The 23,426-nt window shown below is 42.6% G+C and overlaps 1 protein-coding gene across 1 annotated transcript in view; it reads right to left on the bottom strand.

Annotated features, from left to right (window-relative positions):
- The window catches only part of NSMCE2 (NSE2 SUMO ligase component of SMC5/6 complex), a 207,799-nt gene that overhangs the window by 86,015 nt on the left and 98,358 nt on the right, over nucleotides 1-23,426 (bottom strand). The window contains exon 5 of the mRNA XM_090040635.1: nucleotides 15,030-15,183. Coding sequence (XP_089896761.1) covers nucleotides 15,030-15,183 — 154 coding nt within the window. The remainder of the gene's footprint in view (nucleotides 1-15,029; nucleotides 15,184-23,426) is intronic.

Here is a 23,426-nt window from a genome sequence, read left to right as displayed (position 1 = left end):
GCCCTGCATGAAGTGGGGCTTATACAATACAGTCCCTGCTTATGCCTGCTCCAGTTTACTTAATCGTTCCTTTTCCATAGGTAGAAGAAATCCCAGTCCCTGCCCCAGGCTGCACTGTGTATGAGGGGGAGGGGTATATTTTAAAAGACACCATCTTGCCCTTCATATAAATTAACATATTTCTACAGTCTTCGTTGCTTTAGAGGTGTGGCTGAGGTACAGTATATAGGAAAAGGGTATACAGTCAATTTGAAAGAACTGCTAAATAGCAGATGGCCTGAGTAACTACCAAAATCTTTAAAAGAATAGTACTTCATTGGTCACCATCAAGGAGTTAAGATTTAGGAAAAATCAGTCCCCATCCTGTACCACCCAAGACAACACAGTTCTGCCTTATTCTGGGTATAGGGCAGTACCGTGGCATTATTTCCGACAGTGACCTCTCTATGTCACCACAGTTTGGTAAACACCACCATTTGGCTGTATTTCAGTAAAATTCACTGGACAGCAATGTGTGGAGGTATACTGTACGTTTCAAGCAGATGCTCTGAGAGTCTCCAGTACTCCTGTATTTATGCTGTAGTGATACTGCATTTCTGTGCTAGAACAACAGCATAACGACAAACACTACCTAGGATGCCGTTGTTAGGTTTTAACAGGCCTTTTCTATTTCTGGCTTCAGATTCACTATGAGAGAAAAGAACAAATTCAATAAAAGGTCACCGAAGTGCAACACAAAAACTTGAGCTAAAGGCTATGTATTTCTGTAAGAGATCGGACCCTTTAGCATACTGATGGATACAGCACGTGCTCCATACCGTGTACACCTTCTATAAAGAGAGTGAAGAGCTATGATGCCTTGGTTATGCAATTGCACAGAACTGAGAGATCTTCTTTGTGCAGACTGCTGAGATTTTATTAGTATTTTAACCTGGTTTCTGGCATCTTCTTCACAAAGATGCAAAGGATGATGTGCTGATAACATGAAGGGATTCCCTTCTTTCCTGGGGGGAATTTCCCACCCCCCCAGTAGAAAAAGCTTTTGAAAACTCATTTTTGTGAAAGCTGTTCAGTGTTTTAACATCTTATTATCCATTTTCACTTTAAGGCAAATACTTAGGACCTATTTGGGGTGAGCAGAATTTGACCCTTACAGAATATTTCAGTTTGTCATCTCATGTCTGCCTCAGCAAAGTTGCTTTTGCTTTCAGGCATTCCTTGCCACTCCTGTCCATCCACATGAAATCAGCTGATCAGCTATAAGATTTCCCACAGCTATCCAGTAAGCTATTCATGCTTTTAGTCAGATACCAAATACCATACTTAGGGTGTACGTATGAAACAGAGTCCAAAAGGTACACCATTGACTCATTTAGTTTGCCTCTTACAGTCAACGAACTTCTCATTATAAAACCTTTGCCAACCAAAAAGATGAGGTTCACAAACTACAGAAGTCTTAAATAATATGCTGATATTTTTATGCCTTTACTGAAAAAGAAAAGATCAGTTGGAAAGCATGCTAACATGTTTAAAAGGTGTTACATAATCTGAATAAAGTGCTTTAACTTTTAACATCCATGCAATCATTTTGTTATTTCAGCTAAAGGATAGTTCTCAGAATCCATTCTTTCCAGAACCTCCAAGAAAAATACTCTTTTGTTTCACCATTTTCTGATTCATTTGACTTTGAAAGCAAAATAAACACGCTGCTGTGTTTAATATTGTTGCACAAGAGAATTCACAAGAATGAAATGTGTTCAGAGTTCCTAGAAAAAATGTAGCAACGCAGGCTGCCAGCTTGTTCAATGTCAAGCTCCAGGCATATAGCAGGACTAGCAGTAAATGACTCATAGTGAGTCACGCTTAAGCTATTTTTGCTTTTAAAGTACTGCCAGGCACTGTGTTAATATTCAACCCAGAGTAAATTTAGCAACGCAAGAAAACAAGTGTTTCCATGGTTGCTCCTTCACAATGTTTATGGTATATATGCAGCCATTAGGCAAAGGAATTAAGCCAAATAAATTATATGGAAATGTTCCTCTTTCATTTACAACTGAAGTTTGATACATTGGGTATTGTGAGTCAGTGAGCTACTAGTTTTTCTAACTCCAGCAAAAATGTAAAGCAACAGCTAGCGTACCACTGTTAGTACTTTTTAGAGTACCACTAAAGTACTGTTAATATTGTATAACTGCTACTTTCTTCTCAATTGCTGCTTCTAATATATGCCACTATAATAAAGTGACCTGTCTACAGCATACTGCCATATGAATGATTTTGTTCTGAAAAGAAATAAAAAGGTTTTATCGCTTTGAACCACAAAAAATAAGTTACGTAGTTTTCTACATTAATACCTCTCTTTCAGTGCAGAGAAAGACTGCCAGGACCTCACTGGGTGAAATTAAATGTCTCAGTTGCAGGTAACACATGTTCTGTGGCATGGCGAGTCTCTAAAGAGGAACGAGCAGGTAAGTAATCTGAAGAAGAGGACTGCAAGAGGAGGGGGAATGGAAACTTTTGTGGACTCATCTGAAAAGGGAAAGCAGCAGCAGAAAAACCGGAAAGGATGCTGATTCAGTTGGGTTAAATGAGGGAAGTGGTAAGGGAGTACAGGGGAGCTGGAAAATTTCTCCCCAAAACATAGCCAAGGTGCTAACAAATATTTAGGTGAGTAACTTTAATGAGACTATTTATGTGCACATAATCAGGTAAATGCTTCCAGGATTTGAATCCAGCTATCTGCGATGCATGACAGCCCAGGTCTCACCAGAAGCTTTTAGGGGGAAAAAAGCATTTTCCTCCAGGTTACCGGGAAAAACAATAAGTGTAGCCATAGGTACTAAAGAAAATACTTAAATAGGTGGCTAGATAGTTTACCTTGCCCACACTAATAATGGAGTTGTCAAACAATTATGTATGATCACTTGGTATGTTTTCTTGTTTTGTATTTTAATCAGTGACTAATTTTCCTCAGTAAAAAAACCCTTCTTTAACTTTGTTCATGACTTGCACACCATTATAAGCTGATACACTGGGAATATTTTTTCCTGGTTTCTTGCTTGTAAATGAGTCATAAAAAAATAACTGTGTACAGTGCTTAATCTAAAGCCCACTGAAGTCTATGCAAAGATTTTTTACTAACTCAGTGAGTTTTGGATCACGCTCATAAAATTTCAGATAAGAGTTGAGGGAAACATCTATATTTTTTCACTTGAAGTACTGTTAAACAAGTTACAGCAACATGAAGAAAAATAACTGATCTTAAAGGCACTTTATTCGTGAGAAAATGTTAAGTTGAAAAGAAATCACCCTTTACTCCAGTTTACTCACTTTTGACACTTTCAAGAGGGAAATGAAACAACTGAGATACTAAAAACTGTGTTAAGTGGTCAATACACATGCCTGGTAACTATTTCTGATATGAAAGAAATTAGAAGATGTGTATTAGGCTCACAGTGTGTCCTCAATACAGTGAATGAAATCTTTAGGTCCTGTAAACTAGCAAAAATCCCACCAGTTTCAGAAGCAATGTCAATTTTCACTAGCTGGTCCACCATGCATTTGCTGAATAGGTTGGAACAATATTGAGACACACTAGTCCAGGGGTGTCCGTCCTTTTTGAATGTGGGGCCGGATCATGAACTTTTTATCACCCAGCGGGCCAGCGAGCCATATTCAAACACCCTCTGTCCTGGGCCAGAGAGACCCTGCCTGTGTAGCCCTACTGCATCTGCCTGTTGCTGCAAGGTTCATGGGAGCTGCTGGTGGGCAGGGGCAGGAGGGACCCATTCTGCATCCAGCCAGCTACTGCCCCAGAGACTGAAGGGGAGAAATAAATAGCTCCACACCTCCATCCCCCAAGCAGCCCAGCCCCACGAGCCAGCACTGCCTGAGGGGGGCTGGAGCAAAGCAGCTGCTGCACCGCAGCCCCTCACCCGCCCGCCCGCATGGCTCCACTCACCGCGGTGCCGGCCGCCTGCGCATGCAGCCCCGGTGGCCTCAGCACTGCGAGCCCAGAGCGTGAGGTCCAGCAGACACTGGCTCCCGCCACCTCACCCCGCACAGGTCATGCCAGGACCCCACCTGCCGAGGCCCCCCACTTGCTGCTGGGGATGGGAGGAGGCCGGCCAGGTCGGCACCAGCCAGGAGAAGCGGCAGCAGAGCCGTGTGTCACTGGGGACGCGATGGGACGAGCCTGGCCGGAGCGGCAGGGGCTCGGCTGCATTTTCCCCTTGCCTGCACCGTTCAGTCCTGAGCAGCACATGGCTCCGTCGCTGCTTCTGCTGGCTGGTGCCAACCTGGCCAGCCTCCTCCCGTCCCCTGCAGCACGTGGGAAGCCGACTTCAGCTGCGTGCTGGTCTGGATGGGACAGACCTGCCCTGGTCAGCACCAGCCAGCAGAGCCGGCAGCGGAGTCGTGTGCTGCTCGGGACTGCCTGGCACAGGTAGGGGAAAGTGCAGCTGAGCCCCTGCCGCTTCGGCTGGGCTCACCCTGTCCCAAGAGGCACATGGCTACTCCTCTTCCCACACGCACCGTGTCGGCAATGTCAAGCTGCCACGGTGCCTGTAGGAACCTTGTCCCTTCCCCAGGCCTTCAGCAGCCATTAGGAAACTGCTGAGGGGCTGGGGGAGAGACAAGGGGACAAGCAACTGTTTACTTTCGTTTCCCGTCACAGCACCGTGGTGGGCACAGAAAATGCCGCCAGGCCGTATGGTGGACAAGCCTGCACTAGTCTACAGGAAAGAGGACATTCCAAAAACTATAAATATACAAAGGGATCTTCCTTTTCACTGGATCTCTGTAAAGTTATTATATGGTGTGCTACTGACATGTATCAATGGGTTGCCATCAGTTGCTTGATCTTACATCAGCTTTCTTGTCATGCCTGAAAAACCCCATGAGTTGTAGTGCTCAACAAAAATGCTTGCCTGCAGTGGAGTTCCCAGGAATTCTTCCTCTTTCCTTTTTCGTTTGGTCACAAATAAAAGGTATCAAAAGAAGCAAGCAATCACAGAAAGGACAATGAAAAACAATACTCTCTCTGGGAAAGATGGGCATCCCTCCATGCAGCAGTGAAAATGAAAACTGTAAATAAAAATAGATTTGCTAACCTTACAGCTGCATAGATTTTTTCTTCTTTGGTTTCCATTTCATTAGTAGAAACAAATAGCTAGAAACTGAATAACCATGATCCGGAAATTCTGTAGCCTTCATCATATATGCTCCATTCCTTCCTTACTGTTTGTCATCTGTGTACATTCTACCCTGTCTAAAATTTACACCATAAGATCTATGAGAAAGGAACGGCATCTCTGTGACTTCTGAAATGTCAAGGAAAATTATACTGAATTGTGCAGTACAGTTATTCTCTTGACTACTGTATGTACTTGAATCCAAGATGTTTTTAAATTTAAGATGAGTACTCAATAATTAGATTCTATACATGGAAAATTATAAATTTGGGAGAGTAGCCTTACATTCATTCACCCAAAGCAGCAGCAAGGGCCTACGGACCACACCCCCACCCCTTGCCTCCCCTGCCCCTTAACCCCTACCTGCCTGTGCCCCTCTGCCACTTGTCCCCTCTGCCACCTGCCTCCCATGTCACTTGCCCCCCCCTTTCCTCCAGCCCCTTGTCCCCCATACCACTGATTGTATGTCCTGCCACCTGCAGCCCACACCTGGCCCCCGCTATGCCTGTGCCTGGCCCCTTGCCAACCTCCCCATGCCAAAGCTAACTGCACTTTATCATGCATCAGCAGATGCATGACACATAGAACCAAGGAGGCGATACTTCCCCTCTCTGCAGCACTGGTCAGACCACAGTTGGAGTACTACATCCAGTTTTGGGCACCGTACTTCAAGAAAGATGTTGATAGACTTGCGAGGGTCCAGAGGAGGACCACTTGTATGGTTAGGGGCTTACAGGAGGAGAGACTGGGGGACCTAGTTCTCTTCAGCCTCCACATGAGACGGCTGAGAGGTGATCTTGTGCCCACCTACAAATTCATCTGGGGGACACAACAAGGGATCGGAGATGCTCTGTTCACCAGGGTGCCTCTTGGGGTAACAAGAAACAATGGTCACAAACTGACAGAGAGCAGATTTAAGCTAGCTATCAGGAAAAACTTCTTCACGGTGAGGGTGGCCAAAATTTGGAATGGGCTTCCAAGGGAGGCAGTGCTCTCCCCTACCTTGGGGGTTTTTAAAAAAAGGCTGGATAGGCATCTGGCTGGGGTCATCTGACCCCAGCACTCTTTCCTGCCTAGGCAGGGGGTCGGACTCGATGATCTGTTGAGGTCCCTTCTGACCCTATGGTATCTATGGATCTATGCCTGTGCCTGGCCCCAAACCTTGCCCCCCATGTCTGACCTCTTACACCTTGTTCCTCCATACCTCTTACCAGGGCTGAAGCCACAGCTCACCAGCTGCCTGCCCAGGCTGGTACCTGAACCTAAAGTAAGGCTTTTTCTTCCCATGTTGATAGAAAAAAGCACCTCATCTTGGATTCAAGTAAATACAGTATTTAGAAGATCAGAAAAAAGAAAATGTTTAGTATTATCATCATCATCAAATATTTGCATTAATGTAATGCTTAAGAGCCCCAATTGATTCAAAAGACTTAAATGGGAACTGATGCAACTCATCATGTTTAAGGACAGAAATCACATTTTTCTTAGTGTTTTGCATCGGATGATGGAGAGTCATATTTTGCAGCCTCCCAAAGTTTTCAGAAATTTAGAGGCAACCCCTGGCATCTATTTATATGTATATTACTCATCTGAAATTTATAAAACATTTCTGATGAGTCCAAACATGGTCACAAGACATGCAATTTTGTAATACTCCATGTTGCATAAATGGATTACTGTATAGTCAAGAAATATGGGAACAGACTGAACTGAACTAAACAGGGGGAAGAGCTACTCAAGCAAAAGGACAATGCTGGCAAAAGAACAAATGGGCAAACACAAGCCACGAATCAATTTAGGCTGAAAATTAGAAAAAGGTTTCTAACTAATGCAGGAGTGACATTTTGAAATGGACTTCCAATAGGAGACCAGGGGGCAAAAACTCAACTAGTTACAAGTATGCAAACCAAATGTTGTGATGTGGTTTTGTACAGTAATATGGGGCTTCACGACATAGAAGTTCCTTCCACTTCTGTGTTCTATATTTCTACGATTAGCAAAAATGTATTGAATACCACCAGTACTCTTAGCAGTCACCTGGGGGGATGGCTCAAGCGAGGCATTCTTATTGTACATTAAAAGCTGATGCATTTGTTCTTTATATAAAGGACACACTCATTTCCCCTCCTTTTCAGATACATGTTTCATGGTGGTCTGACAGCTCTGAAGACTTGAGATGGCCTGAAAATGAGGTTTTTGTTCTGTGAAAAATTTCACAACAGAATGAAATCAAATCCTTTCAAAATACATGTGGGTAGGTAGGGAGTAGAAGGGGTGGGAGGGAGAGCCCTATTCCAAAATAGCCATCATCTCAGTGATGGTGGTAGTCACTCAGGATGCAAAAGACCCAGGTTCAAGTTGCAGCTGTGCTTGATACAGATGTCTCTCATATCAGTGCTGTCACAGGGCTAGAGTCAGGCTCTCCCTGCATCTCCTTTGTTAGAGCTGGCCCCTTTCATATAAATAATGATATATTAATCGGGAACTGATAGACACTAGAGCCACAGACTGGTGGTTAGGCAGTTACCTAAAAGACCCAGGTTACTTAAAAGACTCCCAGACTGAAACAGGAAGAACAGGAACTAGAATCGGATTCTCCCGTGTTCCACAAGACTTTTCAGGGCTTGGTCTCTTTCATTTTGATCTCAAATTCTACCCTAGACAGAATTTACCATCCCAAAAAGTTTTGTTCAAACAAACACATTTCTGCAAGAAGTTCTGGTTTTGACAATGTTTAACTGAAAAATTCCCAAACAGTTCTACCAGAGACTGAAGCTCTCTGTTAATCTATTGAGTATGGCCAACAACATGAGTTTTTATTTGCTTTGTTCTGCCATCATACTTCATCAGTGACTTGGAGAGACAAGAGTTCAGACTCTATAGTGAATACTGTCACTGACTTTTTGGCTAGGATTGGAAACGAGATTGCTAAATCTGATAATGCAATTTTGTTATATGAATGCCTGTTTCAAGCTCTTCCAGTGCCCATGTTACTATGGTATCTAAACATCTCTCCAACTTTAATGCGTCTGTCCTGACAACAACTCTGGGAAATAGGGTAAGTGATCTTATTCCCATTTCACAGAAAGGAAACTGAGACAAAGACACCAAGACCATGTCCAGAGAAGTGCAGCTGTGTGGTACGTGGTGACGTCTGTGGCACCACATACCATATGTCCCGTACTCCATGCTACATGGGAGCAGCACGGAGGGGTTTCTTGGATACCCAGGGGTCAAAAAAATCCATAGAGAAAAACAGCGGAGCGGCACACATAGCAGAAGCATGTGCCACCTGAAGCCAAACTCCACTGCCAGCCAGACTGTGCAGCAGGACTGCTGCTGCTGCAGCCCCAGGAAGCCCCCAGGACCGAGGTAAGGCCCCAGCTTCACCTACCCCACCTGGGGTAACTTGCCACTCACCAGTACGTGCATGGCACAGCCATTCCCTGGGGACAACTAGCAAAGGCCGAAGTGTGCCACCGCTAGTTGTCCCTGGGGAATCAAACATCCGCACAGGTCTGGACATGGCCCAAGTGTCTTGCTCAAGGAACCATAGGAAATTATGGCAGGGAAAGAAATAACTTGTCTCTCTCAAGTCCTAGGTTAGATCACTTATTCCTGGACCATTCCTCATTTCTTTGACATACAATATCCTGTCCACTAGAAATGTTATTAGGATTAAAAGCTTGGCTCATACACCACTGAACTGTCAATAGTGTACATAAAAGCACCCCAACTTCCAGATTTGGACTTTTTGCTAAAAAAAAAATTACACTTTCTTGTTATAGGGGAAAAGACCTGTGTACATGAATTGCTCTGCTCCCAACATGGCTAAGAACAGAACTGTAAGAAATATGCACAGGTCTGGAAGTTAGGAACAACTAAAATGAAACCCTAGGAGGACCTAGGTTCACAAATGAGTTGCAGCGTGACTGACCAAGTAGCTTCACCCATCTGCTGCAAGTTTCTTATCTGTTACCTAGGAGACAGTAACACTAATGGACTCCGTACTTGGGTGCTTGATGATTAATTAGATGATGCCTGTCAAGCACGAAACACTTAGTATGTCATGTTGCTGCTTGTTTCCTCATCATATCAGAAGCAAATCAATTGACTTCAATTTCTCCTGGAATCACTGGTGGACTGTTTTATGAATTTAAAGTGAGTTTCTTCCACAGTTGTATTTTACTATGCAAAACTGCATTTAAAAGAACATTTTTAAAGGTCTACATCCTGCCAAATGTATGGTTTTGAAATAAGCACATCATCCAGTGTTACTCCTTGGCAAACTTATTTGAACAGCTATGATTAAATTTAAAACTCAGTTTCTTTTGAGATGTCTCCCTATTTATACTGGCCATGAATCCAACCAAGCAAACCATCAAGACCTGAAATAAACTCTTTTTCCCAAAACTTCCAAAGCATGTGTTTTTTGGCTGTGAAGAGGGCAGGGAGGTTCACTACAAATGCCATGCTTTTGCCTTCCACACTCCATCCCAACTCGTGTTTTGCTGTGAGGAAAGAATGCCAAAACTAATACGGCATCTCAAAATGATTTGTTACCCCGTCAACATTTTCATCTTTCCTCTTTGTGCCAAACGTACTCCTTAAGTTGCTTGGCAGTCTTAGCAATATTTTGTCATTCACTTAATGGTTTCTACAAAACTACCAGAGGAGTTTTGTTTTCCTTGAGTGCATTTGTGTAGAAAGTAATGACTACAATTCCAAAGTGCATGTTACCAGCCACTATAAAACCCCTATGAAACTTGGCATCCTTTGAATATTAAACGGGAACCTAAACCTTACACAAAAAAATTAGGAACATGGGTCAGAAGGTACCTCCTGATAAGCTCTTCCAACATCTCTTGAAAAAATAAACTAATAACCTCAAGTTTAAAAAGTGCCTTCATATTTATTTTCCTTTAAAGGCAAATTCTCCCACCTTAGAAGGAGCCTTTTGATTCATTTGGGCATCAAAGGAAAGGCTCTACTGGTTTAACATTAAACAGTAATTGACTTTTAAACTTACAAGAAAAAAATGCAAAGTACAGTTCCCACAGTATCCCCCTGGGGTTCAATCCTACAGGTGCAATGAATAATCCCTTTGATTTCAACAGAACTGCTCACATGCTTAACCTTAAGCACTTGCCAAAGTGTTTCATACTGAAACAGGGAGAGAGCTCAGGACCTCGCAGAGCTGGGACTCTTATGTACAGAAGAACTGGCCACTCCATCTATAGTTAAGTCTACCAAGCAGTTTCCTTGCTAACCCAATTTGCAGGTATCTCAAATACTTCTGACATTTCAAAGAGACTTTCCATGTCTTTAAACATGTCAAAGATAGCCAGTTTTTAGTAGGAGAGGGGTAAAAGAACTATACTTTTAATGTTATAAGAAACAAAGAATTGAAAATGTGTGGTTTAATTGTTCTCTAGCCTAAACAGGTTTGATTTGATCTCAAGTAAAAACAGAACTTTGGGCAAACCTACACTACTTGCATGCTCTGCCCAGGAGTGATGCCAGAGTATGCCCTGCCCACTTTCTCTTGCTCTATACATACTAAATCCTGTACATGTGAATCAGAAAGCCGAAAAACAGTGCTCCGGGTATACTCAATGTTGTTCTAAGACTCTGGAGGTTGGGGCACCTGGAATGGGAGCAAGAAGGCAGAGTATGCTCCAAGATGTTCTTCTTGGGTATGTCATGGGGGTCATGCAGCCGTGGGACTTAGGAACACAAGTTATGTTTGAAAATGGGACTTTGATATCTTTGAAAACTGCTTTTCACGCACATACAGTGAGATCTGCAATAATTTACACTAAATTCATGGAACATGACATTGTGAATGCCTGCGAACTGTTAACTGCAAGATGCAGAATAAGGGATTGAGGAAGAGCTCCTACACTCACTGAAAGATATGCAGGAGGGATGCTCTACGAGGCACATTTACCACCTCTGACATGAAGGAGGACACAATGCACTTTCCTCATTAGGTCAGCTCCAAAGGTTCACAGCAGAATTTCTTAATGTACCTATCACAATAGCTCTGGAGTCTTTAGAAACCCAACAGAGAGAAACTCCTTTTATTTCTTTCCCATCTCTTTCTTCTTGTTGTAATCCAAGGAATTTCATATCAAAAACTCTATAGACAGAAACACTTTGCATGCTTCAACTATCAGCAAGGAAGCAGAGTTAAAGACAACCTCAACACATGCATGCATGTGCACATGCATTATGACAGCGCTCATTTCATGACTGTATATTAGCTCTGAAATAAAGAATCTAGGTTCTTGTATCACCTTAAGTACACATAAGTAGTATCTTGTACTTCTATGTAGTACTCTGCATCTAACAGAAAAGTATTAAATATATATTATATATATGCATTAAAGTGCATTTTCACAGCATACATACAAATTAAGTATCAAACCGTGCCTAAGAACAATAGTGATTGCTTACTAGGTCTTATTTGCAGCTACCTTGCATTTAACCACTTCATCTTCTGCAGTGTGTGCATGTGTGTATATCATTTTCTGATTTAACTGTAACAGGGTGGTATGTGAATGCAGGGACTGCTGCTGAGCCATCCTGAATTCAGGTGTTAAATCCAGCATAAGGATGCAGTGTATTTACTGGTGACTCATGCTGACAGTTAGATTAATTTAACTCCAACAAGGACGTAAGTGGCATGACATTGCTTCTTTGAGACAGGAAGGTAAGGACTGGGTCAGAGGAGGTCATGCCAGGAAATGCCAGGAGCAACCAAGCCAGAGAAATCTTTGACTGAAGTTTACATTTTGATATAGTTATTTGAATTATCAATAAAACCAAATTCCAAGGTGCAAGTGAACCTGGGCTATACATATTATGCGTCTACACTGTTTGAAACAGGGTGAGAATTCTTCCTGTTTGTGCCTAAGAAAGTTTACAAAAAATATACAGCAAGCAGCTGCTGGTAAAATTATTAAAATAGAAAAATTATGGAAAACCATTTTAAAACGTATACCTGAGGTTATAGGTATAACCTATGTTGTATTACTGGAGTTATGTCCAGAGGATCATGTACTTGTAAAGGAAGAAAGTTAAAGAATGAACATACAACATAACTTTTAACACTTACCTGGGTGACCATAAAGTCCTCGACATAGATGTAAACAACTAGCACATAACAGAGCCCTACATGACATGAAGCCTACTGAAACTAATGGATGTCTTTCCAAAGACTTCAGCAATTTTTGGATGAACCCCCAGACATCAGAAGAGCTGATATAGCAACTCAGAACTTCCTGGCTTTTTGCAACTTCTCTAGAACAGATTAGTTCTTCCTGTACTTTGGTATATTTTATATTTCTCGGCAGGTGATCAATGTAATGTCTTCACGTTTTATTATTTTACGTATGTGCTAGTCCAGCAATGTCTAGGTGTCTCTTTCAAGATCACAGGCCTACTGTGCTGCAAACACATAGATAGACACAGTTTCTGCTCCAAAGAGTTTATAATCTGAGCTCCTGTAGTTGTGATGGTCTAGGACAGGGATGAGCATGATGTGGGCCACAAGCCTGATCTTATGCATGGAGCCATGTCATCTGGCCTGTAGGGTTCTCCATATGTCTAGAAATTTGGCAGCAGAGGATCAGTGGCAGCATTAATTGCCACAGCACTCTGAGTCATGACAATTAACACTACCAGAACCTGTTCTATCACCAAATTTCCAGATCCATGGGGAGCCCCACAGATCAGATGAAATGGCTCCATGAGCTGGATTGAGCCCATAGGTGGGCCCCGTCCCTCTGGATGAGGTGGACACCACTGGTCTAGGAAATGTGCAAGAAGCAAGGTCATCTAACGATTTTCATTCAACCTTTTGGATTATGCTAAATGTGGTGGATCCCCCACAGAAAACAATGTGCATGTTGACTACAGACTGACAACTGCTCATTAAACTACATACAGAGCACAGCTGCCCACTCAGCATCAACAGGCACATCCCACTGATGCCCCTGCAATGCACAATCACAGCAAAAATCCAAAAGGCCAATGTAACAGTCATCAATTTGACTTTGAACAGCTACAATAATAAAATACTCTCCCCCCAAAAAAGTAATTCTTATTGTTCTTGATTAACTTAGGGAACTTCCAACATTCCTGCTGCTTAAACTGGTACCATGGCCTAAGCCAGGGGTTCCCAAACTGTGATACACATACCCTAGGGAGTACGCAAGACACTCTGGGGGATATGCAGGAGAAATTGTGTAATGGAGGATTCAATTTTCATTATAATAATAATTAGTATTTAAGGGGTTAAAATATAAAACATATGCTGGTAGGGATACACAGGCAGCTAGTAAAGCTGGAAAGGAGGTACGCAATATGAAAAAGTTTGGGAACCTCTGGGCTAAATCAAACATGTATTTAAGATAAATGCCCCGTCCATAGGCAATTTTAAGGTGGAAAATAAATGCAGTGTCAGTTATCAAGGTTTTAGCTTCTGAGTTACAAACACCTTGGAATTAGGAATTACAAAATAATGATGCAGCAGCAATAATGTTATGATTATGCTGGGAGTGAAAATGACCCTATTTTGTGGTCTGAACCTTGCTGTATTTATTCTTGGAGTAGTACCTAGAGCAATTTTCAGCTGAAAAACCAGTGCTAGTTCTGATGTCCAGCACCTTGCCAACTGTAAGGCCAGGACACAACTGCACTCAGCTCTACTCCTGGCAAACTGCGAGACATCAGGCTTAAAATTCACCTTCACAAGGTTTCATCAAGGCCTGGAAATTCACCTACCCTCTCAAGCCACAACTCATAAGAGACTAATCCAAAGCCCACTGAAATGAAAAGAAGAATCTTTCTACTGATTTTAATCAGCTTTCGGATTTGTCTCCAGAATAGTAAGAGTCAAAAAACAGCATTTTACAACACATGAAAACAGCCAGAACCTCCAGCTTCCAACAGCATAAATCATTAATCTGTGACTCTTGTAGTTCCTGAGATACCAGTTTATGTTGAAATCAAAATGGACAGGGGTGGGAGGGGAGGAAACAGGGACAGGGGTCAAGGGATGTAAAACAAAATGATGTAACTTTAAAATTTAATCATAATTTGACAGGGTAAGGACCTGACATATTATTTTAGGACTTGTGAGTTTTCCCAAAGCCAGTTATTAAAAGATTTTTTAAAAAATAGCTCTTATGTTGAGTGCACATAAAAAGTATATTTTGTTGTCCCATACCAATAAACACCAAGAACTGCCAACTCACAAGCTCCTTCAGCAGCACAAGCACAATAACTTAAAATTTTACCGCTTCGTGATTCAACATGAAGTAAGTGAGATACATTTTAATATGCTGCAGCGTTACGTGGTGCGTGTGCAGAAGCTGTAAACCTGAGAACACATGCAGTAAGCACTTTCCAACAATATAGTTCTATGATAAAAGCAAAGGTCTCTTTAGGGTTGCAACACATCCTAAGTTGTGAAACAGGAGCAATTTGTTAAAGTGACAAATGAAAACAGCTTACCTAATCCTTTCAGAAGATCTTATCAATTAAGAGAAAACAGCCTCATTTAAAACAAAAAGCCCACCTTGGACTAAAAAGGATCCGAAGCAAGACTTTCATTTCATAGGTACGCAAATAACACAAGCATTGCAAGAAAGCTAACTGCATGAACGATAAATTACTTTAAATGAGTCTTATAAGAAGGGCATATATGAAAGTCTGAACTGCGTTTGGCTGTTTTGTATTTCAAACAATTTATTCATCTACTGAAATGCCGTGTATACGTAGAGCCATTTTCTATCTCCGCATAACCATCATTTTTAAAAGACAACTTACACTGTTTTTTCACGTCTTTAAGTTGCTCCTTAAAATGTTTATATTTTTCATGTCTCTGCAGGTCGGAGTCACTGTTTCTGCTCTCCAATGCAGTAAATTTTTCTTTTACTAGCTCTTTTAGATCTGGTACAACTTCTGGAGTGTCTTGCTTTATCTGAAAGAAAAAAATGAAATCGTCTTACTCATCATCAAATTTGTCAGTAGAAAGCAAGGAGAGACAGGTGCAAAAATACAAACTTAATCAGAACTTCTCTTGTCTTCAGCTTGACTGACAGCTCATACATTCTGGACCCATAACTTCTAGATAATTATTTATTTACAGGACAGTCACTATTACAATTGTAGACAATTACTGCACAGTGACATTTAGTGTGTTACTCTACATGTAGACTCTTCCCTATACTCAGTACAAGGAATACTCTAAATCACATAATCAGATTTTACCAACATGAAAAGTAAATATCAAGAGTTTAATAGCACCCAGTATGGCAATGAAGGTGTCGACCTCTTAAGCTATCTGAATTATACCAAATAATAAGGTCTGGTCTACGCTGCAAAGCTTTGCCAGCATAGCTATGTCAGTTAAGGGTATGAACTTTTCACACACCCCTAGCCAACAGAGCAATGCTGGCAAAAGCACTCATGTGGATGCAGCTCTGTCAACAGAAGACGGCCTGTCTGCTTGGGTTGTGTCATTTGGGGAAATAGTTTAGCTGCGCTGGCAGAAAAAAGCCTTTTGCAAGCATGTGCTGTGTCTCCACTAGCGGGCTCTGCTGACATGGCTATATTGGCACAATTACAGCATCAGAGGCTGAAATTTCATGAACATTTTAAAAAAATAGCCCCTTATCCCTTATTTTGGTCTAACTCTACTACACAGCTTGTAACCTATACACAATACCCAAATGGCATGTGACCAGGCAATGCAACCCAGACAGCTACTCTAGAAGGAAACAAGCTTGCATTTATTTTCAGTGCCAGGACACAGCAATATGCTTTCCAGGCTGGGTTGGTAAAGAGACACAATCCCTGACTCAAAAGTACTCGCAAATGTGTTAACTGCAAGTGAAAGGCTTTGTGGAACTAAAAAAAATAATGGAAGCTGAAAACCAAAGATACTCAACACTGTTCCAGAAATGTAACAAGGATTTTGAGAATGCAGAAACCAAGAGATTTTTTTTCCTTTTAATTTTTAAAACTAATCCAGGTTGTACAGAACTATACCTATGAAGGGGCTCCCAAAAGAACCAGATGGATCCAACTGCTGCTTTGTGCAGACACTCATGTTACACAAAGCTGATCAGATACAACCCTGACACTGAAGGAAGCAGACCTCTGCCAGAGTCCTTGGGCTCTGAGATATTTCTAAAAAAACTCGTTGTGGCAGCAGTAGAAAGAACAAAGAAAATACTATTGAGTGGAAAAATGGAGCAGTTAAAAGCCACATAAAAACTTTTCAGAAATGTGGAGGACAGCTAAAGAAGGTCATATTGTTTTCTAGGAGAAGGCCTCCTGCCGTCTTCCTTTTCTGCAAGCAGTGGGTGGCAGCACAAAGTAAGATAGCAGGAGGTTGCCTTATCTCTGACTAGCTGTTTCTGAAGCACTTGATGTTTTTAATACCTTTCAGTTTAGTCAGGCAGAGGAGGCTATGAAACTGTATTACAGAAAAGTGAGGAGTACTGCATTCCAAATAAAAATGAAACACATGTTTTTAAACAGACCATACACAAAAGGAGAAGATATAAAAACATCTGTGACTGATCGAAGGCTGAAAAGGCACACTTGAAATTTTGGGGGCCAACTGAGACCATCATAATGTCCCATTATGACTGGGATCTGGGACAAACACTTAAAGACAGATTCTTGTAAGACCCCAAATTAACCCTCAACAGTGCAGTTAGAAGGAAAAGGATGTCACAAAGTCCAGGCAAAATCTGGAGGATGGATAATGTGGATTCTGCGTTAGAGAGACCTGCAGCAGACCAGCACACCAACCTCAAAATCAGTTCATGGAGTACATGAAGCTGCATGTGTTGGGGCAAAACTCAACAAACCAGAGCAACATCCGCTCATTTAAAAAAAAAAAAAAAGACTCAAGATCTGCAATGGTTTACATTGCTTTGCAAGAATCTGCACATGGCAGCAGAGACCACACCATAAGATCAGAAGAATTTGTCATAGGAGCAAGGACAACATGACCACAGAAGGCAAATGGGCCATTAACCAGAAGGCAAATGTAAGATTTATTAACTTAAGGTTGAACACAGATGTAACACGCCAATATGGTGCCAGAAACAGTAAAGGAAAAACCAGGGGCAACACAGTGTAAATGGTGAAACTTAGGACATTATCCTCACTACAGAAGTATGTGAATTAATAGCAAAAAGAAATAAGAAAAGAAGGTGACTTGTAAAAACACCAGGGGGAAAAATTCTCATTATTGGATTAAAGGCATGACAAACTTTTGTTTCAGAGACAGCTACTGTTTGAGGAGTATAGGACCAAAACACTTGACTAACAGTTTGAGAAAGTCCTCCAGGGAAAATGAAAGCTTTAAGACAGCCCACTATCCCCTAACTCCTAGGAAAGCTCCACTGTGGCAGACGCTCTGTGACAGAAGATGAGTTAAGCACCTTGTTTTGGGAATCTTAGGATCAATGAAAGTAGCAATATAGTAGGTACTTTCACTGGCCATTATAAGGGAGAGGGGAAGACAGAAATCTATTTTTGAGTAGATGTAAGAAAATCTAAAAAAATAGGTTAAAAGGCAACATTTCCTGTTATCTACAGTGGGAGAAATTCTGAGAGGTGGCTAAAGCCAAATATTCTTCTACACTTTTATTGCATCAAGGATCTGACAAATGGCCTTAGAAAAAGAAGCACATATCCATGCATGTTCAAAAACCTTCTCGAGAGACAGTAAGTTTTGGTCTGCACCCGAGACCTTCCACAGGACGATGCGACACATTTCTGATGGTGTGCAGCATAATAAGGTCTACAATGATTATGCTTTGATCTGGGAGTAATAAAAAAAAAAAAAGGAGAGAAGAACATGGCCAGAGGCTGTGAGTAGCTTTGGAAAAAGACAGAGCTCCCGCACTAAAGCTAAGCAAACAAAAAAGTAAATTCCATGTAATGGAAAAAAATACATCTGAGAGAAAAGGGCAACACAGCAAGGTGGACAGCTTGATCAGGGTAAAGTTGAGGCCGTTACCAATATACATGCCCACCAAAAATGAAAGGAGTATAATCTAGCTGTCCAAACCTGCAGTCTAAGCGCATTCCAGTAAAAAAGTGTCTAGTAGATACAAGATGCAAATTTAATAAAATGTTTCTGGGAAAGTGTCAAAGAGAATCCAATACTGAGGTACTGTATGGCAGTAAGTGCAAAACTAAAGTGTATGTGTATAGCACCAAACAGGGTAGCAGCATGGACTGTTATAGCCCCATGTTCAACACTGGCACCCAGTGGCTTACACTTTTAAAACCTGAACATATACACGCAGCGTTGGTTTTAGTCAAGTGATGTAAAAAAATTCAGTTAATGAATTGACCATTAATCATTTACTGTCATTCCCAAAAGGGCTTAAGCAAAAAACACCCTGCCTAAGAACACAGCGATTTTTTTTGTCCAAATAAAAAAATTATGATTTACAAACTGAAGCCAAACATAGAAAAGATTTGGTTAAAGATGCATTCTTTGGAATATTTGACATAAATGTGACAATGCAGAGTCCAGAGTTAGATTAAATAAATTTCAGCCAGATTAAAAAACAAACCAACCCTGTTCAATCTTAAAGAGAACATATATGACCACCAGAGCTACCGCTGAGGATGACATCCTTCAGAAAATAATTAAGATAGTCATCACAGGATGGCTGGAACTGCATACTCCCAACCTGTATCAAATTGAAGACCAACTCTTAGTAGTAGATCATTTTGCTTAAAGGCAATAGGAAGGGAGAAAGTGAGGTGGGGTGCATTGCTTTTAAATGTTGCAGTGGATGGGTAGGCTGGGAGGTTGTTTTGTTATACTTTTTTGTTCTCCTCTTTGTTTTATCTTTCATTGTCAGCTTTTCTGAGTCTTTTTGAAAAGAGTAGCATATAAATCAAATAAATAAGTGAACTGTTACAGAAAATATACTAAAAGCCGATACCTGAAGGCAAGTTAGGGACTGAAAAATCTAAAGAAAGGGCCAGAGATGTTTTATACTGGCCTCAAATGAACAGCAACATCACAGAAACTATTAAGGCTTATTGCACATTTTTGAATGTACAGAACAAACCAAGAGCCACATTTATAGACATTTCATAGACATTACATTAGGGCTGGAAGGGACCTCGGGAGATCATCGAGTCCAGCCCCCTGCCCAAAGGGCAGGAAGTCAGCTGGGGTCATAGGATCCCAGCAAGATAAACATCCAATTTACTCTTGAAGGTGTTCAATGTAGGTGCTTGAACCACCTCCGCTGGCAGACTGTTCCAGACCTTGGGGGCTCGGACAGTAAAGAAATTCTTCCTTATGTCCAGCCTGAAACGGTCTTGCAGGAGTTTGTGACCGTTCGACCTCGTCATCCCTTGGGGCGCTCTGGTGAACAGACGTTCCCCCAGATCCTGGTGGTCACCCCTGAAAAACTTACAGGTGGCCATCAGATCACCCCTGAGCCTACGCTTTTCCAGGCTAAAGAGTCCCATGGCTCTCAGCCTGTCATCGTAAGATCTGTTTTCCTGACCTCTGATCATGTGCGTGGCTCTCCTCTGGACCCTCTCAAGCCTCTCCACATCCCCCTTGAACTGCGGAGCCCAAAACTGGACGCAGCACCCCAGCCGCGGCCCCACCAAGGCCGAGTACAAGGGGAGAATGACGTCCCGGGACCTGCCCGAGAAGCATCTATGGATGCAAGCCAGCATTTATGCTGACCCTCACGCCCCGGAGAAAAGTAGGAAATATTTTTTAAGCTGGTTGGAAAAAATACTGTGTACTTGGCCTGTGACAATTATTTTCACTTCCTTGAAATGCCCTTACTAAAAGATACTACAATTAAAAATGATCATACACATCACACCCATTTTCATTAGGCATGGTATACCCAACCTAGTCAACATTTGATAATGAGGCCGCAGTTTAGTGAGCATGATTAAGTAGGCTGCAGTTATGTATGGGTTCAGATATGGCCTAGTCCCCCCATTTTCTCCACCACAAGACTTGAATGAAAAACAGTATCAAAATAATGATATACATACTGCAAAAAGGGCGCAGAGCCAGACTCTGGTCCATATGGGGAGCTGTTAAAGTACAGCAGGGGTGGGCAAAATACGGCCTAACAACTGACTGTATCCGGCCCACGGCTGCCCTTGTGATGCTCTGCATGGGTCCGCGTCGCACCTACTCCGACTCAGAGCAGCCCGTGCCATGCTCCTACCTGCACCTGCTGAGAACACTGCCCTGGCCCTGACCCCAGCCAGCATGCACAGCTTCCTGCCCAGAGGCAGCAGGAGAAAATATTATTTGGGGGGGGCTGGAGGAGCACGCAGCAGGGGCACTGGGCATGGCACTATGGCAGCAGGTGTGGCAATGGCGCTGGAGCAGTGGAGCCGTGTGGAGGTGAGTGTGCATGGGGCACTGGCCTGGCTGCATGCTGACTGGTGCCCGGTGCTGTAGGGTGGCAGCACTGTGGTGCTGCTGCTGTCACCTGCCACCATGAAATTAGTTTGCGGGGGGAGGCTAAGCCCTGTTAGCAGGAACTGTTCTGAGTTACAACAATCCCCCGAATCCCCTGGACCAAAGAGAAGTTCACTGTTAGTTCTGGGGGGAGGGGAAGGTAGCTGCTGGCTCCAGACTGCACCAGGTTGCTCTTAGCAATGGTCCCTCCTCCCCCCCTGCCTGGAAAGTTTTCAGAATGGGAGGAAAGAAAGGGAGGCAAGGGAGCTCATTCTAGGGGTTCCCCAGCCAGTGCTACAGGGTAGTATGGGTGAATTTGAGTCCTCCCACCTTGGGGTGCTCCAATACGCCTGCCCCACCCTCCAGCAGGGGCTGAAAAACTCCCAGACTGAACTCCCTCACCTCCCTTTCCTCCCTCCCATTCTGCAAACAGCTGGGAGGCTGGCAGGCAGACAGAAAGAAGTTAAAGATGAAAACCTGTTTTGAAACATCTTCATCTGACCCCTCACGCAATGATGGTTCAGATTTTCTCCCAATTGGCCATTTCTGAAGTGATCTTTAGCCATGCACTTGTTTGGTCATTGCTATAGACCGCTTTCTGTGGCCAGATCAGGCAAAAATTGTCACTTCTGTCTGCGCCCTATAAGACCAAACAAAGCATAAGTTTTCACATGCTGGCATTTTGTGAAACAGAAAACCAAACCCAAAGATGTCTGCACTGCTCAAAACTCACACCAGTCACAGGAAATTATAGATTAAAAAAATGCAGTATGATTCGGGATCCTGGAAGCTGCCATCATTTCATGAAAATGATGCTGTGTTTATCTACAATGGGGAAGAATGGCCACAAACAGCAGTGGTGTTACAAGAGGCAATCCCAGTCATACAAGTCTGTCACTGCAGAAAGATGTAGATGTCTGCAGGGGCAGCACTTCCGTGGAATTCCAGGGAGAGGCGAGATAAGGGACAATGAAGCTGGCCATCTTGCTCAGCAATCACAGCAAGTTGAGAAAAGTCCTAGGACACAGAACAAGCAGAACTAATGGACTTACAACTGCCTGAAAACCCACTGATCCATGCAAAAGTGCAGAGTGGTTCAGATGCTCAGTGAACATTGCTAACAACTGCTTATGCACATTTGGTATTCTGTATTATGTTAACGTTAACTTGTAATTGGTACCATTATGTAAAGCTAGCAAAAGAGGATGTTATGAGATTCTTTGAAGTGCAAGTGGAAACAATCGCTGTGTTATGCAAAGCCCTATGTTATACAGTACTGATCAGACACTGAATGAAGTAAATCTGATTCCTCGGCTTTGAGTGATCTTTAAACCACACAGAGGTAATTATTGATGTAGTTCAATGATTCTCAACCAGGGTGTACCGAGATCCTTTCAAGGGTGCCAAAGGATGCCATGCAGTGTCAGCATTGTTAGATGTGCAAACATGATTTACAAGATGAACCCAGTGGTGTCAGGTAAAAAGAGTCCATAGTGTTAAAAACCATTCTGACTTGTGGTGCTCTTTCTAGATTCTCTGCAATAGAAAAATTGCTCTATTATTTTTCCATCGTCAAAAAAAGAAGTGAAAACTGAGATCTGATATTTTCTAAGGGGTGCCTTGAATCAAACGAGGGGAGCTTCAATTTTAAAAATGTTGAGAACTAGTGATAGAGCTAATTCCAAACAGGGATACATGGGTCAACAGGTTGCACTTCTGAGGGAGCAGGGAAGAGGATTGCTGCCGATTAACTCTACATCCCATAGTAAAGTGATTCATCTCCAGACCAACGTACATGACAATTCATTCAGTGGTGTGGGAATCGTGTAAAAAAACCCTGCCACGTTAGTACATTAGCCAGGTGACAGTATTACATCATGTCCCCTACCAGTTCCAAATGATAAATGGAAGTGAGAAGCCTGGGTGATATGCTACATTTCATAGTTGCTAGGGTCAGGAGGGACCTGAACAGATCATCTAGCCTGACCCCCTGCCACAGGCAGGAATGAATGCTGGGTTCACAAGACCCCAGACAGGTGATCATCTAACCTCTTTTTGAATTTACCCAAGGTAGGGGCGAGGACCACTTCCCTGGGAAGTTGGTTCCAGATTTTGGCCACCCTAACTGTAAAATATTGCCTCTTGATCTCTAACCTAAACCTATTCTCCATCAGCTTATTACCACTGTTCCTCATCACCCCAGGTGGTGCTGGGGAGAAAAGGGCTCTACCTATTTGCTGTTGATCTCCCCTGATGATTTCCAAAGTAAAAGTGGTATAAAAAATTTTTGAGAAAACCAACAGCAGATCAAGAGCAATGGTGCTCACATGCAGCTGCAGAACAGGCAAGCAACAGGATCCAATATCTGCAACACCACTAAGAGAGACAAAGAAGAAACAAGACATTCCAGGCCCAGGGCAAGGGCTGCACCGACAGATAAATCCAGGACTCATTCTTCTAAATTGTTTCAAGAAAGCATCCCTCACAACAGGATTGCTCTGTGTCAGCTGCAAAAAAACGTTGTCTTTCAGAAGTTGCAAGAATAAGAAAACAGCAGCTCAAGCTGAGATATCTGGAGGTGACAGACAGCCCTCTTCACCAGTCAGTGGCAGGGGCAGGCCACCACGGCCCCTCGGCCAGAGGAGTGGGGGGCTTCTCCATTCTAAGCCAGCAAAAATGGCAGCCGGCCCCATGATCTGCTCACAAAATCAGCCAGCTGCCTCCTGAAGCTGGGT

Source organism: Crocodylus siamensis, chromosome 3 (assembly GCF_052110815.1).
Source record: "Crocodylus siamensis isolate JL-2025a chromosome 3, ASM5211081v1, whole genome shotgun sequence".
NCBI classification, from domain to species: Eukaryota; Metazoa; Chordata; order Crocodylia; family Crocodylidae; genus Crocodylus; species Crocodylus siamensis.
This window is presented reverse-complemented; position numbering and strand designations above follow the sequence as displayed.